Here is an 18,710-nt window from a genome sequence, read left to right on the forward strand (position 1 = left end):
GTATCGATTCATAACATACCGTACGTCACCGTGAAACTAGGACGAGCCTGGATTAGAGCTACACAAATCTTCATGCCACATTTAATAAGAGAGCCACAAAATGCACCTGTTTGGAAATGTGACTGTAGTCAAAGAGGAAGTACCGGAAACCCCATTAGTAAATGACTGGTATATAAAACACTTTAATATTTGTAACGGGAAGAATCTCTTTCTCCATGAGACATTAGAAAAACCAATTTAAGGCAACTTGGAAAAAGTGGAAGCAATATTTTGTACTGAGACATCCATTCGTTTGATTTAGCTAAACTCCCTTTCCTTAAAACAGAAAACCGCTGTGATATTCAATCACGATGATTTATCACCCTATAACGGAATAGTATATAGAGATATCGTTAAACTAAACGAGGCCGTCTAAACTTAATAACAAGCACATACTAAGTGAAATGTATTGAGAGCAAATGTAATGTCTCTGGCTCCTCGGTGGATAATCTGAAGACGTGAATTTGGGATATTTGTTCCACTTTTTTGTTTATGGACTCAGAAAGGGAATAGATGAATGGAGAAAAGAGTTGGCAGACCACTTGAAAAGACGTTATAGTCAGGGGTGCACATCGCTTCTTGCCCTGGTTCTCAAAGGAGGACCTGGAGATGTTGCTTGGTGCTCATCCTTAAAATTAAATAAACCGTAATTTTTGAGGGGTCTTGACTTTATTTGCCAGACACACGGCACTGAACACACAGAGGTGAACACAGAACACACAGAGGTGAACACTGACAACATTAGCACGACCAGTAATCCTACAAGCTGTCATCACTACCCTCCTCACCTAGGGCGGCAAATTGGTCAGGGCCGGCCCTGCACATGGCTCTAACAGCTCAATAGGCACACACTGTCGACACTAATTAGAAGAACACAGACTAAAACAGAAATGTACAGACGAATCAGATGATTAAACATGATCTTAAAACATATTATGTTGCATTTTTTGTAATCATTTTTTTAATAGTTTCTGCTGACACCAGGTGGGGCTGTGCCTGCCCCTAATGACCAGTCGCCACTGAACCTTCCTAACGGAGTGAAATGACCCGGAAGTCCCTCAGTGGCAGCCATGCTAAGTCCCGTTCGAATTCTCTATGGGCCCTTCTCACTTCTCTTATTTTTCATTTCCTCGCTCCTCGGTCTCACCGGAAGTTGATTTGTCTGCGCCATCTTGAGTAGCGTCCCAATGGCCTTATTTTTGCCGGAGGACCGAGCAGCGAGGAGCGATAATGGAGGAGCTATAACCTTAAACATAAGTTTCACTTTCCTTTTTATTTCAATTCCAACTTGGTCATGAAGAATATGTTTCTCTGTTGTCCCCGTTCATAAGCAAAGCAACAGCATCAGAGCACGGTGCAGAGTCTCTAGATGAGTTTACAGCAGTCCCTCGTTCTTATTGAACATCCATGTTGTAGTCCGCTGTATAGAAAACTGTGGTTTCCATAGTTTCCCCACAGCAGCAGACGCACATTTATGACGTCCGCTGGCGCATCATAAACACGTCGAATATTGAAAGTGCATTCGGATTCTCTAAAGTACCGCAGTCTCTTCTCCTAAGTCCTTTGAATTCTCCTATCCACTATCCCTTAACGTTTCACTAAGAGGTCAAGGAATAGGAGATAGGAGCTGATTTTTTTACTATTCGACCGCAACCTTGGGGTCGGTCTGAAGGGGAGTGGCTTAGCTTGACACTGGTGGTGGTGAATGGATGGTTGGGTTCGGTCTGAAGGGGAGTGGCTTGGCTTGACCCTGGATTCAGAGGGGACAGGAGGTGAAAAAGGGGTGGAGGAAGGGTTGCGTCGAGTCACCTGAAAATGACAGCTGTCAGAGGGGAGAGCAGATTTAAAAAGGGTTAATCGGAGCACTATGATAGGCTTGTGAGAATAGAGCGAAGTGATTGGTTGAGCTGGGGAGTGACGCCCCCGGTCACTTATTGAGAGGAGAGAGAGTAGTAACATAGAAATAGTGAATTAATGAGTTAAAGACGGTCTTCCTGGTTGAACCTTGCGCTGAGCTTCATGTATTCCCCATTTTCCAAACATACTATACTATGATTTCTTTCATATTTATAAGAAATATTCTATAAAAATATTCTGAAAACTAGCCATTAAGTAAAGCAAGTAATTTGACTTCAGTTCTTTAAGAAATAAAAAAAACTCAACTCCACAGATTTCACATTTTAATGATTCCATTCTCCAGACTTTTCAATAAAACAAATCACTCGGCTTGCTAAGGGCATGCATGAATACATATATACATGTTTTATATACTTTTGAGCTCCACATATGTTTTAACAGCAGCTCTTTTAGATCGGTTTACAGTTCATATACTCAGTTTAAGTGCATCGCTCCGTTAACTAAAATCACATTTGCTACACACCAGGTCCAACGGTTCAAAACTGGCCAGAAAAAAAAAGAATCCTTCATTTACTTTTTGCAGAGTTTTTGGAGCAAGCTTTATTTCTTTTACAGTAAATTGAGACCCACGCTTATGAAAACAAATAAACACATGTATACCCAAGAGAAGAAATGAACTGCGTTTTTATCAAACAAGGAGTAAAAACCCTGTAAAATGCACCGATTCAATCTGTAAAGAAGTTGGAATTCCTGCGTGCAGTTAGGTGTTTTAAATATCCGATAATATGAATTCTCCTTCGAGCACCAAAGAATATTCAATGTGAGGAAAAAGACCCTGTGAAAAGGAATATGTGCCTCTTTCTCCAGGCCCAGGTGCACATGCAGAAGAACTGATATCAGACAGAAGAGGTGCATTGTGGGTATGACTAAACAGAGACTTCTCAGAGGCAAATAAAAAGTAAAATGGCTGAATGTGTAAGGCAGCGTTTCTTCAGGAGAGCAGACCCTGAGGGGAGCACAAAAGGGACAATTAGGTTCATGATTTGGGTGAAAATGCAGATTTGTTTGTGCGTTATCGTCACAAATTACACATGAGATGTTTACCTGTTAGGGTCAGCTGCTGAATGAGATCTTTCTCTGGATCATGTTTATCATCCAGCTCCTCGTCAGAGTCTGAAAACACAAGAGAAACACATCGGTGTGAAGATGAACACCAAAAAATCACAACTCTAATTTTACTTAAAAACTTTTTTAACTCTCAGCATTAACACCAATACTCCACTGTTTGAATAAATATGTTAGATATTGTCGTGCAATGTGCTCATTTTTACTTAGAAGTCTTTATTTGATCTTTTATTATAGATTTTTTGGATTCTGAAAATTCGGATTATTACACATTCAAACCTTCAAACTCTGAAATTCAGCATACATATTGTATTAATACTAACAAACCACTAACCCTTGTTAAATACATGTTTATATTGTAGTGCAATGGGCACATTTTAACTTCGACGTCTTATGTTTCTTAATTTTGTATTTATTTATTTGATTTGATCTTTTATTACCTATTATTATACTTTAACTTCCTATGTTTAAATACATTATTTGTCTTTCTATTGCACATTCTTAAATAAACTCATTATCTTTATATAACTATTTATATTCTAATCTATTTGATGTTTTGATGACATGTTACTTAATTTAATTTCTGATTGTTTGCATAAATATCTTTATTTAAATGTGTTTTATAATTTAATTGCACATTTCAACTTCAAAACTGATATTTTAATATAAATAGTTGTATTATATTTTATTTTATTCTTTATCTTTTATTTAAAAACTATCACGAAACCAAGTATTCAGATTCTAATGTGTTTTCCTGCCACTAGGGGGCTCTATAAACAAACCAATAACAAAGATGATGGAGGTACAGAGTGAGAAATAAGAGTTATTAAAATGACGGGAGACAAGTGATGAGTTCGAGGTGTGTTTCGTGGTGGCGTTCACTGACCTGCCACCGACTCCGGTGGAGCGTAGAACTGACCGTCAGATAACGGGCCGGCACCCATGAGAGGAGCTCGCTCTGCGTCCATGAGGGACTGAAACCCCCTGAGACACAGAGAGGAGCGAAGACAAACATATGTAAGCAGCAAGCAGTTTGATCTACTTGATTCTGATTGGTCAAGTTGGACATTCAGTGGTGTTTTATACAACAATATAAGACTGCTGCTTTGGGCCCTTTGATCGAGGAACTATGTGAAGTATATCAACACGCACAAATAAGTACATTTAACGTCAGCTGTGGACGACGAACATTAGTTTCCCCTTTTAATATACATTTTATATTTGAGAGCACACAACTTTGGATTCATGATGGCTGACGTTTCCTCAGTAAAGAAAAGACAAAGAGAACAGAGAAGGGAAAAGGTACGTCAGAGAAATCATCAGAAGAAGACAGAAAGGAAGTCAACACTAACGGGAACACTATGGGCTCTCAGTTTCCCCAAAGGTTAGACAAAAGTATTCTGAAAGAGACACTTGAGATTACACCCGTCTAAATAAACCTTGATAATAACACTGCATGGCTGAATATCTGTGACTCACGGTTGAGCTCCTCGTTCTCCTGTGGCAGAACCTTGAAGTCCAGCAGCCAGGTTTCTATCCAGGCCAACCACGAAGGAGATGATGGGCAGCAGTACCCGAACGCACCCTGAGACAGCAGCTGGAAGAGCAACATCAAATATAACATGAAATAATTTTAAAAAAAGGGGTGAGAAACGTCGGGGGAAAACTACAGAAAACCTCTCAAACCATTGTTTATGAGCAATTCGTGTGAAAAGGTCAATAATGATCTAGGTCATAAAACAGTTGTAAACATATTCGTACAAAATGGTGGCTATCTTTGGACGTCTCCTTTTTAATAATAATGAATCCTTAGGACTCTTACCTTTGATAAAATGACTTTAACGATCAGGAAAGCACAGCTGACTGCAGTCGTGATCTAAGAGAGAGAGAGAGAGAGAGAGGAGACATTAAAGGGTTAATTATTACAGGTTTTCATACGAATACGTGACAAATCAATGACTCAGAAAGTACTTTAGTAGAGCGTTTAACTCAACAGCGCCCTCTACTGGCAGAAATAATATCATTTAATAACATCTCACCGCGATGGCCCACCAGTGACGGAGCCGGCAGACGGCGTACGCCAAGATGAGGACCGCAAACCTGAAGACTGCCAGGAGCTGAGGAGGAAGAGAGGAGGAAGACGAGATGAGGAAGTAGTGGAGAGGAGGAAGAAGGACGCATTTTAGGAAAGAAAGATTTAAAGGACAGTAGGATGAAAAACAGAAAATAAAGGAGAGGATAGGAAAAAGGGATCAAGTCAAATACCACATTGAGCCACCCTAAGGTACAACATAGATACACATAAGATCCATACAAGCATACGATGTTCATATAACTATTCACACAGAAATGCATGAGCTTTTTCAACACTTTCTGTATTTTTTAAAACCAGGGTTTCACACACTTTTCAGATTTTCCATGACTTCTCCAGGACCTTCACCTCATTTTCCATGACCAAAAAATGACTCTTTCTCAGCGGTTCCACTGAAAATGGTTTATTTTAACATAGAACAAGAAAATAAGGTCTGCAACATGTCGTGCCTCTAAAACAAATCAAGTAGTTGGCTTACTAGCTCCTACACGCTCAAGCAACTCAAATCTCTCACCGGCAAAACACCTCGTCAGTTAAATGCCATTTTACGTTTCATTACGATACAGTATTTATTATCATTATAGTATTACTATTTTGGCGATTAGATAAAAATATAAATTATATTTGATGCAACTTTAGTTACATTTCCAAAACTTTTCCAGGGCCTGGAATTAGCAGTTTGGAATTTCCAAGACTTTTCCAGGTTTTTAGTGACCGTAAGAACCCGGTAAAACGTATCAATGACTCTATAAATAACTATCATCATTATTATAATCATTTATTGACGGATTATTCATTCATATCCAACACAACACACTTTTCTTTGTACACACAAACAACACTACAAACAACCAACAACAGCTCAAAAGCTGCACTTTATTCAAATCAATATGTCTTGAGTTGCGTTTGCATATTTGGTTGGTCTATTTATTTGGTATGAAAATAATATGCAAAAAAAAAAGAGCAAGGACTCACAAAGATGTCGAAGAAGGAGGCGTGGTAGTCGTAGTGCAGAACTTCTCTTTCCAGCTGCGACTGAATCCCGCCGTTTACCTGCAAACACAAAGTAGGAAATGTGAGCCTCTGTATAAAATGTGTTCTCTTGCACTGCTTGTAACTAATTCCTCATTTCATAAGAAATACTTGAGGCTGAAAAAGCACTTACGGAGCGTCCACACTACAGCTTCAAAAAAAGCTTGGAGCTGGGCGTGTCTGGAGCTTGGGGATTTTATTCAAGCAACACGACCAACAACCAATCACATGAATCTCCCGCCCCCGACATACAAAGCAAAAACCCCGGGGATTTTATGGGAGCAATATATATATATATATATATAAACTCCCCAAACAGGCGAAGACCTACCAGTTTCCCCCACTGTCTCTGCCACCTCCCTCCATGCCTGGTTCCTCCGGTTTGTATCCCGGTAGGTGAAGAGGGTCTGGTCATACAAAACCGGGTGATTTGCTACGGCGATAGTTAGTTTCTCCTCCGACTTTTTTTGAAATATGGAAATGAACGGCGGGATATCTCTCCCAGCTTAGACGCGGTTTGATTGGCTACGGCTTCAGCTGTCAGATTTTCCGAAACGGGATTTGATTGGCTGGCGCTGGCTACTCCGGCGGAGACGGACCGCTCTGCTACCCACAATTCAGTTCGGCTAAAAAGCAAGGCAACGTGACGTCACCGCATTCAAAGTGAATGGGCAGATTGAAGCTGTCGACGCTGTAGTGTGGGCCGTAAATCTCCAAAAATGGGCTTCTTTGCAGCTCCATGAAGTAACGGCCCGTCCACGCGGCAGCGAGCGTCGCTTCAACGGAGACGCTTCCCATCCACTGTGAATGGGGTGACGTCACGCTTTGCCGAACTGCATTGTGGTTCCGTCGCTTTGCCTCCGTTGCTCGCTTCGAAAGTTGAGAAACGTTCAACTTTTCAAGCGTCGACGGAAGCGCCAGCCAATCAAATCATATGCCAGTACAAGCTCTAGCCAATCGGGGCGGGAGATTCATGTGATTGGTTGTTGGTCGCGCGGCAGACACGCCCACCGGCAAGCTTCAACGCGCCGGCGCCGTGTGGACGTTCCGTAACCGTCACTCTTAAAGTGGATTTAATACATGAATATATCATAAAAACAATTTATATAAACTTGTTTTTTTGTGTGTTTAAGGTCTGAAAACAGAGCGTATCTTTGGATATATGCTTCTTTACTCGCTGTGTTTCATTTGACCTGGGATGACTCGCCTTTTTAGACCAGCTTTTAACGTGTGATTGATGACATGTCCTTTTGACAAATGTGGTTTTATTGCTCGATTTAAAATTAGACTTATCTTTTTTTTCTTATCTCTGTAAAGCGTCTTCGAACACTTGATAAAGCTACATTATTCACTTGGATTTCTGCCACGGATAATTACAAAACGATAAAGGTTTGAATAAAAACAAAACTTACATTGAGTTACATGGAACTACTTAAAGCGGCAAATATAATGAATGTAGTGACCAAAGCTGCAACTAATGATTATCTTTGAATGATCCATAGTAGGGTTTGTCAAGAAATGTAAATGTATTATTATTATTTTGCCTTTACTCGCTCGATCATTTCATTCTCTGCATGTATTTAAATGTGTTCTGTTTTTCTGTAAAAGCACCTTCTAGCTCCGTTTGAAAGGTGCTATATAATTAAAGTGTATTATTATTAATATTGAATCCAAAGAAGGGCGTACCTCTGCCGTAAAACACTAAAGGACACTTTTAAATGCCAAAGACATGGACAAAGTAAACGTGAGAATTTAAAAAACTATGACGTAAGAGTTAATAATAAAGTCCTGGGTTGCGGTCGAATAATCCAAAAATCAGCTCCTAACGTCTATCCCTATTGTCTATTCCTTGACCTCTGAGTGAAACGTCACGGGGTTAAGGGATAGTGGATAGGAGAATTCAAAAGGACTTAGGAGAAGAGACTGCGGTGCTTTAGAGAATCCGACTGCACGTTCACTATCCGACGTGTTTATGATGCGCCAGCGGACGTCCTGAATGTGCGTCTGCTGCTGTGGGGTAACTATGGAAACTACAGTTTTCTATACAGCGGACTACAACATGGATGTTCAATAAGAACGAGGGACTTCTGTAAACTCATCTAGAGACTCTGCTCCGTGCTCTGATGCTGAACAAACCCCACACAGCTCAGTAAAGACTGTGAAATGTTGACTTTATTTGATAATTTCGTGTCATAAATAAACATTCATATTTCTCTTTTTGATTATAATACTTATGAACGTTCAAAACAACGCACTTGGGCAACTTCCCACATACGTTTTAAAATGCTTTATAAGCACCGTAACTTTCATGATATAACTTCTCCGTCATAATCGGTTGTTCCCGTGAACCGCCGACTGTTGAGTGACGGCAAATGCTGCGGCTGCAAGGCATTGTGGGGCAGCACTTTCTCCTCTCCTCTCGGTTAGGGAGGTCCAGTGGTTCCTAAGCTAAAGGAGGTTATAAAGGAAGTTTGAAACCTCCTTTCCTTTCATCTAGAGAATTCAAACGGCACTTATCACGGCTGCCACTGAGGGACTTCCGGGTCATTTCACTCCGTCAGGAAGGTTCCTAAGCTAAACGGACTATTCGGACGCAACCCTAGTCAGACTGGATCTACTTTATTGAGCCGAAGTGTTATCGTCACCATGAGAGGAATGAGGTTTTTAACAGGAAGTGCAGCTCGTAACTGAAACTGTTTTATTACCGAAGCCTGACACGGGTTAATCTTTCACTTCAGTTTAAATCTCATTCAGGAACTATTTATTATTCTGAGAAACCAGACATAGCTCTCACTACAACCCGCTGATTATGAAGTGCTAACAAACAGAGAGATATCACATATAAAAGTTAAATATATTTAATATTTTAGTTGTTTGTTAGGTTGGTCCAACACTTTGAGTTCAGTAAAAAATAATTAAATAGGCAAGACATACATGCATCTAACTATTATCCTTATTAGTGATTAAATTAACATTATTTTAGAGATGTAATGTTTGTTACTATTCTATTTAATGTCAAAAATACATAAAGTAAGACGAACATATCATAAATAGTACCGTACGGATTACCATAACATCTAGTAAGACCGCAATTACAAATAATCTTAATTATTGATTAAAGTAACATCATTTTTTAATGATTTAATGTTCTGGTTATACCAAGACGTAAAAGGTTAGTGAGAACAATACTTTAAAGTACATACACTTATAATAATATACATAAATTAAGACTATAATATATATTGTCAGATGGATGCCTTCTGGATACATGGATACATCCCTTCTAAGAGTGTACAGCAGACAGTAGCTAGCAATTTTCGACAGATACAGCCCACTCAAAAATATATTGTTTTATATAAAATACATTTTTATATAAATATATATTAGCTGTACACTTTACGAATATAATAGTTTTTTATGGACAATTTTACCAAACTTATCTCGTGCCCTCATTGGTCATGTGCGCGTTCGTGTGTATTGGAGGAGGGGCTCTGTGAGGAAGGGGCAGATTTGTTCCGGTTGTGTATTTTCAAATTCTAGCGATCTCGAGCCGGTTTCTCCAAAATGACCTACCCCACCTTTAAGTGAAGGAATCTTTATATTTTATTGACTCTACTATTTGATACAGATTTGATTTATTTGTTATATTTTATTATACTAAATGTATTTGTTATTATCAATATTATTATTTGTAGTAGTATATTTAATACGTCATTTATTTGTATCATTATTATTATTATTATTATTTTTATTATTATTTTTATATGAAGTAGTAGTAGCAGTAGTAGTAGTGGTTAGTAGAAATAGTGGTTAGTATTAGAAGTTTAGTAGTTGTAGCATTAGCGGATGTAGTAGTAGTAGTAGTATTGATAGTATTGGTGTTCTTACGTTGAGCTCTATGATCCAGAGTAGGGTGAGTAGTAGTAGTAGTAGTAGTAGTAGTAGTAGTAGTAGTGGTAGTATTGGTAGTATTGTTCAGTAGTAGCAGTAGTAGTAGTAGTAGTAGTGGTAGTAGTAGTAGTATTGGTAGTATTGGTAGTATTGGTAGTATTGTTCAGTAGTAGTAGTAGTAGTAGTAGTAGTAGTAGTAGTACAGTAGTAGTAGTAGTAGTAGTAGTAGTAGTAGTAGTAGTATCAGTAGTAGTATTGATAGTATTGGTGTTCTTACGTTGAGCTCTATGATCCAGAGCAGGGTGATGAAGAGGAGGTCGAAGGTGACGAAGAGGCAGAAGGTCCTCCTCACGTCGGAGATGCACTTCTTCTCTCCGGCCTCGAAGGACTCCATGCGGGTGGAGATGGGAGTACTGTGGATGGAGTAGCCCCCCCCTGCGCTGCTGCACCTGCTGTCCATCACAGGTTAGAGGAGGAAGAGGAGGAGGAGGAGGGGCATCCGAGGAGGGTCAGTGGAGGATGACTCTCTCTGAGGAGCTCACCTTCATCACTGCAGCTACAGGGAGGAGGAAGAAGAAGGGAAATCATGGGATTTAAATTGTTGTTTTTTTTATTCTATTGAGTTTTTTATTAACATACTGTAGTAAGAATTCTTTCACAGTATTTTTCATATACATAATGCCACTTTTTTCATATTTATTTTTATAATATACTAAGAATGTTTCATTGTATTTTTTGAAATATATAAATTGGACTTTTCTATATAATTTTTCAACATACTATAATAAGATTTTTATATTTATATTTTAAATGTACCTACAGTAATATGACCTTTTCAACATAAAACATGACATTTTTGACATATATTGTATTTTATATACTATATTATTTAGGTTTGTTTGAATAATACCATGAACACACATTACATTATAGTATGTCAAACAATATTTAAATAATTAGTTGTAGGATAACAATATGGAAAAAGTAATATTGTAAAAATGACATCAAAAAGTATTCATTTTAAAAAGTCATAGTATATATGTCAAAGATATTGTGACAACATTAATATTATAGTATGTAGATTTTTTCTTTCAGTAATAGTATATATGTCAAAAAGTATAATGAAAACATTCTTTTAAATAATAATGGGTAAAAAGTCACAATACACGTCAAAAGTGTTGTGAAAATGTCAAAACTAGCCATTGAGAGCATCGACTTGCCAAGGCTCATGTTCTCATCGACTTCCATACAACCCGAGTTCTGCTGGATAATAAAGAACAAAGAACACGGATGTTCTTGTGTTGTTTGTGACTGAAAACCAAACACATGTGATTGCGTTACTTCTTCATTAGTTTCCTGGCAGGATTATTGTAAAACAGATTTGTCACATGACCCAGATAACAGTGTCCGACCTTTAGCCAAAATACATGTTTCCAATGTCTTTGTCTCAGGAAGTGAATCTGATTTGAACTCTTTTGCACTCACAGTAAGTCACTCTGACGGAGGGATCTCCTGATGTTCATATTTCATACTTCAGTGCTTCTTCCCTAGCCTTCTTAAATCAGTGTTAGGCTTAAAGTGACCTTAAATCCTTCTGGTTAGGGTTAACCCTAACTCTAACCCCAACCAGTTAATACATGCCTTTGAACAGGGTGAATCTCCAGGTTGAATAGCAGGTTATTAAAAACCAAAACACAAGAATCAAACTGTACTTTCCACATTATCTGTAAAGACATCTGAGGTTGATTGGACAGTGTCAATATGATCTAATGGTCAGTGTTTTTTTATTATAGCAGAAAAGGACGGTCAAATCATTTACTGTAACTTCCAATGAAACCACGACGACCATCCAATTCCTCTTGACATGCCTGAGCGTATTTTAAACCACACTAGCCTTTAAGTTTAACCCGATAAAGCTTAAATGTCACCAAGAACTGAGAAGAATAAGGGTTTGTGTTGCAGTGCAGTGCAGTGTTCCTCATTTCAGGGTCGGTGTGAGGAAGTTGAACACCAATAAAGAAAACATACAGTAGAGAAATGCCACACGAGATTTAAGGTATTATGGAAACAGTTTCGTCACTAGACACCGTCCTTTGTTCATCCCCATTGTGCTTTTTGCGGGTTTCCCTTTCCTGTAGTTAGTTAAGACCAAAGTATGATAGTGGCTCCTCAAATGAAGTAGAGTAGGACTACTTACTAATTTCAAAAGAAGGAAGTAGTACGTTGGCACTACTGGTCACAGGATCTCTAAGGATGAGTGGATTTGACTGAAATACTTGTGTTTCTGCAGCGTTACCGTGCATCCGCAGAAGAAACTCTTCCAGTCTTAAAGGTCCCACGTCATTTCCACTGATCATAGTTCCATCGTTGAGGTCTACTAGAATAGATTCATACCAGTGTGAGAAAAAGTTTTTAGAGAGTACTTGTCCATGGACAAGTGAGTTTGGCAATTTACTTGTCCGAATACATTTTTCACTTGTCCAGAATGGACAAAAATTGGGGCCACTGGAATCTTCTTCTTCGTCATCGTATTTTACATTTTCCCACGGTTTTTACAACAAATGCAAGATTGTATTGCATCACACAAAGGGTTGGGTATCGTTTGGATTTTAACGATTCCGGTTCTGCTTTTCGATTCCGGTTATTTTCGGTTCTCAGTTCCAGTTCTTTGAGAGGGTAAAAATAAGTCCCATGACAAACTGGGAGAAAAATATATTTATGAAAACATTAAGTCCTAATCTGTATTCCTATTTACAAATCACTTCATACTGTTGAATTTCTTATTGTTATTGAATACAATTATATAAAAATAATCTTTGCATTGTTTAGTTAGTTCTAAGTGGTGCAGTTTGAGAATGTACAATTGGCCCAGTGTCCTCTGATGTTACACTGCAACCTGCCTGTGAGACAGAGTCCAACCACACATGTCCAACACATAGGACATACATAACCTAATAATAATAATAATACATTATATGTATAGCCTATAGGCTTAGCGCTTTTCTACAACTCAAAGACGCTTGCACGCATTTATTTACTTTTACAAACACATGAGCTAAAACGCTTAATAACCTTCATTACGTGTTAGAGAAAGAACATAAGAAAGTTTGACAAAGATGCGGCTGTTAAACGGGCAGCGGATCTGCTGTGTGTAGAGAGAGAGAGAGACGCTGAGCTGCACCGTGCAGCGATCAGCTGATACGGAGCATAGAGAGAGCTGCAGTCCGCGGGGCTCGGCCTCGCTTCCTGGCCTCACAACTCTTATTAATCCCGGGACCGGACAATTGTTATTTGTTCCTACTCGGAACCGAGTTTTGCTTCCCAACCCTGCCACTGTGCTACACTTCCCGCTCCGCTCCGCCCGCCCCGTTAACTGTACAGAAAGCGGCGAGATGCATTTCCTTAGGAATCGACAAGCAGAACCGAAACTACATTTCTAAACGAACAATGGCGGACACGTACAATTTGCGAATGAGTTCTGCCTTTTGTAAACTGAATTTATCAATCATTTGTCAATAAATCAGGGCGAAAAACGTCACTTGTCCGGCGGACAAGTCAATTCAAAGATCTACTTGTCCGATATTGTAAATAACACGTCCCGGACGGTGGGACGTGTACTTTTTCGCACACTGCATACTGTGCAATTTTCCAAACTCACATTGGTTTCTCATACAGCATCTCTGTAAAGTATGTGTATTCACTCTCTCCACTAAACGGCTCGTTGCAGCTCTTGCCCCCCACCCTCCCTGTGAGCACAGTGTGCTCTGATTGGTCGGGACGTTGTGAATCGCGCTAAGCTCCGTGGAGGTGTGGTTTCCTTGTTTAGCGATACACAGCGAAACACAGCCAGACTCACCCTGAGCACACACAAAGTCACAGCCGAAGTAAAAACAATAAGTGTGGCTTGATACTGAGTAAGAGAAAGGTTGATAAACGCTGTGAGAATGGGTCTGCGGAGAGAATTTCGCCGCGATCCCAACTGTCTGTTATCAGCCTGCAGCCAGGGAGGAGAGATCAGCAGAGCTGCCTGCACTGAGTGTGTGAGGAAGTCCGTGGATTGGTCAATTTGGACCAATCAGCGCAGACGTAACGTAACGGCTCCACGGATTGGTCCATTTCGTTCCGGGGACGACATGACATCATGATGTCCCCGGAAGAATCAAATGGACAGTGACGTATCTCCAACGAGGCCTTTTGGGGAGGTATTTTCTGTGTTAGAGTTTTACTCGCTCCAGGGTGTCTCGAGGGTTTTGACTCTGCAGACCGTTTACATGCATAAAAACCTTCATAACACACAAGGGGACGGGTGATAACCGGAAAAGCATGACATGTCACCTTTAAGACCAAAGCATATCTGTGCATAACACTGTGACACCAGAGCAGCACGACTACCAGCTGATTATATGGGAAATATATACAAAAATACATCCAATCAATTAGATCAGGCCTCCGACATCTGTATTTATTTATTTGATTTTTTGGCGACTTAAGGAACTCCCCAAAGTAATAGACGTACAACTCACACTCAGAGCAATATAATCATCCATCTGGAGAGTTATTTCTGTCCAGCTGATGAATGGAGGTCAGGTATTTACTCTCCTCTTAGCTCTGGTATGGTCTCCACGAGCTCCCGAGAAGAAATACCCACACCTGTTGGACGTGTGCAGTTCATTTATCAGAACTTTATCGCTGCTAGAAATGAGATTGTGCTGCAACTGAACACCGACAGGAAATATGCAAATAAACACAACACAATCAGCTACAAGAAGGTTTGTGAATTCAAAGCGGGTAATCACTCTCAACTGAAACTGAGGACTTTAACGATTCTAAACCTTATTTGAAATAAAGTATCGATTCATAACATACCGTACGTCACCGTGAAACTAGGACGAGCCTGGATTAGAGCTACACAAATCTTCATGCCACATTTAATAAGAGAGCCACAAAATGCACCTGTTTGGAAATGTGACTGTAGTCAAAGAGGAAGTACCGGAAACCCCATTAGTAAATGACTGGTATATAAAACACTTTAATATTTGTAACGGGAAGAATCTCTTTCTCCATGAGACATTAGAAAAACCAATTTAAGGCAACTTGGAAAAAGTGGAAGCAATATTTTGTACTGAGACATCCATTCGTTTGATTTAGCTAAACTCCCTTTCCTTAAAACAGAAAACCGCTGTGATATTCAATCACGATGATTTATCACCCTATAACGGAATAGTATATAGAGATATCGTTAAACTAAACGAGGCCGTCTAAACTTAATAACAAGCACATACTAAGTGAAATGTATTGAGAGCAAATGTAATGTCTCTGGCTCCTCGGTGGATAATCTGAAGACGTGAATTTGGGATATTTGTTCCACTTTTTTGTTTATGGACTCAGAAAGGGAATAGATGAATGGAGAAAAGAGTTGGCAGACCACTTGAAAAGACGTTATAGTCAGGGGTGCACATCGCTTCTTTGCCCTGGTTCTCAAAGGAGGACCTGGAGATGTTGCTTGGTGCTCATCCTTAAAATTAAATAAACCGTAATTTTTGAGGGGTCTTGACTTTATTTGCCAGACACACGGCACTGAACACACAGAGGTGAACACAGAACACACAGAGGTGAACACTGACAACATTAGCACGACCAGTAATCCTACAAGCTGTCATCACTACCCTCCTCACTGTTCTCCTCTCTGTCAGACATGGTAGCTGATGATGAAGGCCTACTTCTTCCTCTCTGGTTGAGTCTGCCATGAGCTGCTTGCATCCACAAGTCAACAGCTGGTTTTGGGTCGAAGGTCCAGTTTTAAAAGGATATTTTTGGGTACTGTCCTATAGTTTACATTGGAATGATTTCAAACCTGGTTATCCCAATAATTATAAAGGAGTGCCTTGAAAATATGTGTTTACATAAATTGTGACCAAACCGTTTGAACTTAGACTAAAGTGAACCATCTAAACATTCTAGTTGCTGGTGGAGATAAGATGGAGGAGGTTAATCCTGAGTGGCCTGGATGTCACGGAGTCTAGACACATCTACAGCAATATGTGACAATAAACGTAATAAAGTGATGATAAAGCGCAGGTGAAGTAAAAAACAAACTCAAAACTGTGCTCACGTTTTATTCTAGGGTTTTGCATTTTCCAAATGAAAACACATGTACAATATATCTCTCAAAGCCCAATACATGTAACCAAAAACTCAATTATGCGGCACACAGACAGCTTATTTAAATGAATACATGCTCGTTTTTTTGTTCAGAGGGGGAAGAAGTACTCAGATCTTTTACTTAATTATTACTTACTATTTAAAATCTATTTAAAGTACAAAAGCATAAGTATACAATTATATATCACGATCATTTTGCAGCTTGTAGAGGTAAATAATAAATCATCATTTATTGGCTGATTTTTAGCATTAGCTGTGGCAGAACCTGGAGATACTCAAAGTCAACATCATTTATAAGGTAATTCATATGTTGTATTAATAATCTACAGCTGTCAAATAAGTGTATTGGGGTCAAGGACAACATCGCATCTGAAATGTAGCTCAAGTAGAACCAGAAATAGCACAACATCGAAATGCCTTAAGCACACATACTTCAAATGTGTACTTAAATACAACAATTGAATACATGAACATTCCTCCACTGGTTCTCCTGATGAGGTTCATGTCACTTTAGGTAAGCTGGCTTCAAATTAAAGCTTCAAGGCATCACTTTAAATACTTGATATTCCTGATTTTGTGTAAAAGTGCAGGAAAAACCCGGTTTCCTGGTAGGCCAACAACAACAACAACAGCACTGTGGATTCATAAGCATCGCCTCATAGCATTTAAGCAGCATACAAGCTTAATAACAAACATAAATGTGTTAAATAAAATCTAAATAACATGGTGTGTACAGAGCTGCCATACTAAAGGTGTTTACAAGCGTTCATGACACAACCAAGCTAGCGAGTTAGCTCAAATGCAGGCATTTCAACTGGTTTATAAAAGCCTATTTCATAGTTCTTACCTTTAAAACTTGCTCCAAATGTTTATTTTAGTTTCCTAAAGCAGCCGTTGGAAGGTTTTAGTCCGCAGGTTTCAGTCTCAACGCAGCAGACGAGTCATATGTTTCCCTTTCGACAGGATGGAAGTACCCGGAAGTGATACAAAGAAACGGGCGCAATGAACTATGGGATATGGAGTCCGGAGCTGACGCGTTTTCATTTGATCAAGGAAGTCATAGCGATGGATACATTCCGATACATTCACTGAAGGACTGTAGCCTACTTTTTTTAGGTTTAAGCAAATTAAATATTTACAGGGAAGCAAAATAACCTGTTTTTATACCGTTGCCAACATTTTCATAAACACATTTTGACTATAACTTCTATAACTTTCCTAATGTTTTAATGTTGTTTTTATCCTCAAATTAAAAAGCTGTAACACAATTAGCCTTATGTGTAAGGTCTTCAGTACCCACACATAGTTGTTTGTTTGTTAGCTAGAAAGCATTCAGTGTTTGTATCACAGGTGTAACATTTGAATCCACATGCCATACACATGTATTGATATTCAAATGTGTCTCATTTGTTTCAGGACTGAATTAAAAGAAATCACACACAACTCAAATCATGATCATCAGTGAGAGACATGAAGCTCATCCCTGGTTAGCAGGGTGCCGGCGTCCTCTTGTGTTTCAGTTTTCACATTTCAGTTGTTAACCTGCTTTGATGAATTCGAATGAAATTACACATGCAACAACAGCAACAACTCAAAGTCCTGCATTCAAACCATTGGCATCACAATATATTCAAAGTACAAAAGTAGTCTAACTCCTTAAAATCACTTATTTATAAGGAGATTGCATTGAGAAAGTTTGCTTGCTGTACGACATGAGATTATTTAAAAAAATGATTTTACTGTTAATTATATGTACATTTTACCTGTCAAAAATGTATATAATTTATATTTAAGTAACTGTAATTGTAGGTTGTTGGTTAATCTGCACACACGACACCTATTGCATATATATCCTTATTTGTTTCATGTCTAAGGGTTTAATGGGGCAGTTTATCCTTTGAATCATGGGTCAAAGAAAAAGGATGTCAATGGTAATCATATTGTAAAGCCCAGGCTAATTTGCGATATTTGGCAATATAGATTAAACTGACTTGATTAGGTTTTACACCATCATCCACAATTTAGCAAAAAAACATGCATGAAGGCATATTTTCTATATATTTTCCCCTTTGCCGCCACATGCATGGGAATAATAAAAATGATTTTTATATGGAAACCACTCTGCACACCATGCACTGATTTGATTACAGCTAGAACAGATGCAGGTTTTCTGTGGAGGAAGAGAGCAGGAGCCCGGATGGAAATGAGCTTATAGCTAAATCTGGCATTAAATCATCCCTTTTGAGACCAATGTATTTCTATGCATGGTCCTTGTTTGATAACACATACTAGAAACAAGTAGGAGAGCAGCAGAGGCTCCTGAGCTGATTTCATATTCAAACATTTGTCTCCAGCTTACCTTTGTTCACTCGTAAAGAAGCCTGCGTCACACTGCTGCCACACACAGTAGCACTGAGAAGCTGCGCATTTAAATCTCTGAGTATGGAAGACAGAGACATCTGCCAGGTTTGATTAAAGTCAGGTGAGCAGTTACAGCTGCAGTGGGCGGCTA

General features: G+C 39.1%; 1 protein-coding gene across 1 annotated transcript; it reads right to left on the bottom strand.

Moving 5' to 3' along the window:
• Window positions 1–2,837: 2,837 nt before the first annotated feature.
• LOC117462647 (STARD3 N-terminal-like protein) lies at window positions 2,838–17,183 on the bottom strand. Its single transcript, XM_071206409.1, has 9 exons — window positions 17,046–17,183; window positions 10,314–10,592; window positions 6,089–6,166; window positions 5,061–5,138; window positions 4,844–4,897; window positions 4,500–4,618; window positions 3,908–4,002; window positions 3,001–3,069; window positions 2,838–2,902 (listed from the first exon to the last, which is right to left on the bottom strand). The coding sequence occupies exons 2-9, from the start codon at window positions 10,494–10,496 to the stop codon at window positions 2,838–2,840; spliced, it is 741 nt and encodes a 246-aa protein (XP_071062510.1). The 5' UTR covers window positions 10,497–10,592; window positions 17,046–17,183.
• Window positions 17,184–18,710: the final 1,527 nt, after the last annotated feature.

Source organism: Pseudochaenichthys georgianus, chromosome 17 (assembly GCF_902827115.2).
Source record: "Pseudochaenichthys georgianus chromosome 17, fPseGeo1.2, whole genome shotgun sequence".
Lineage (NCBI taxonomy): Eukaryota > Metazoa > Chordata > Actinopteri > Perciformes > Channichthyidae > Pseudochaenichthys > Pseudochaenichthys georgianus.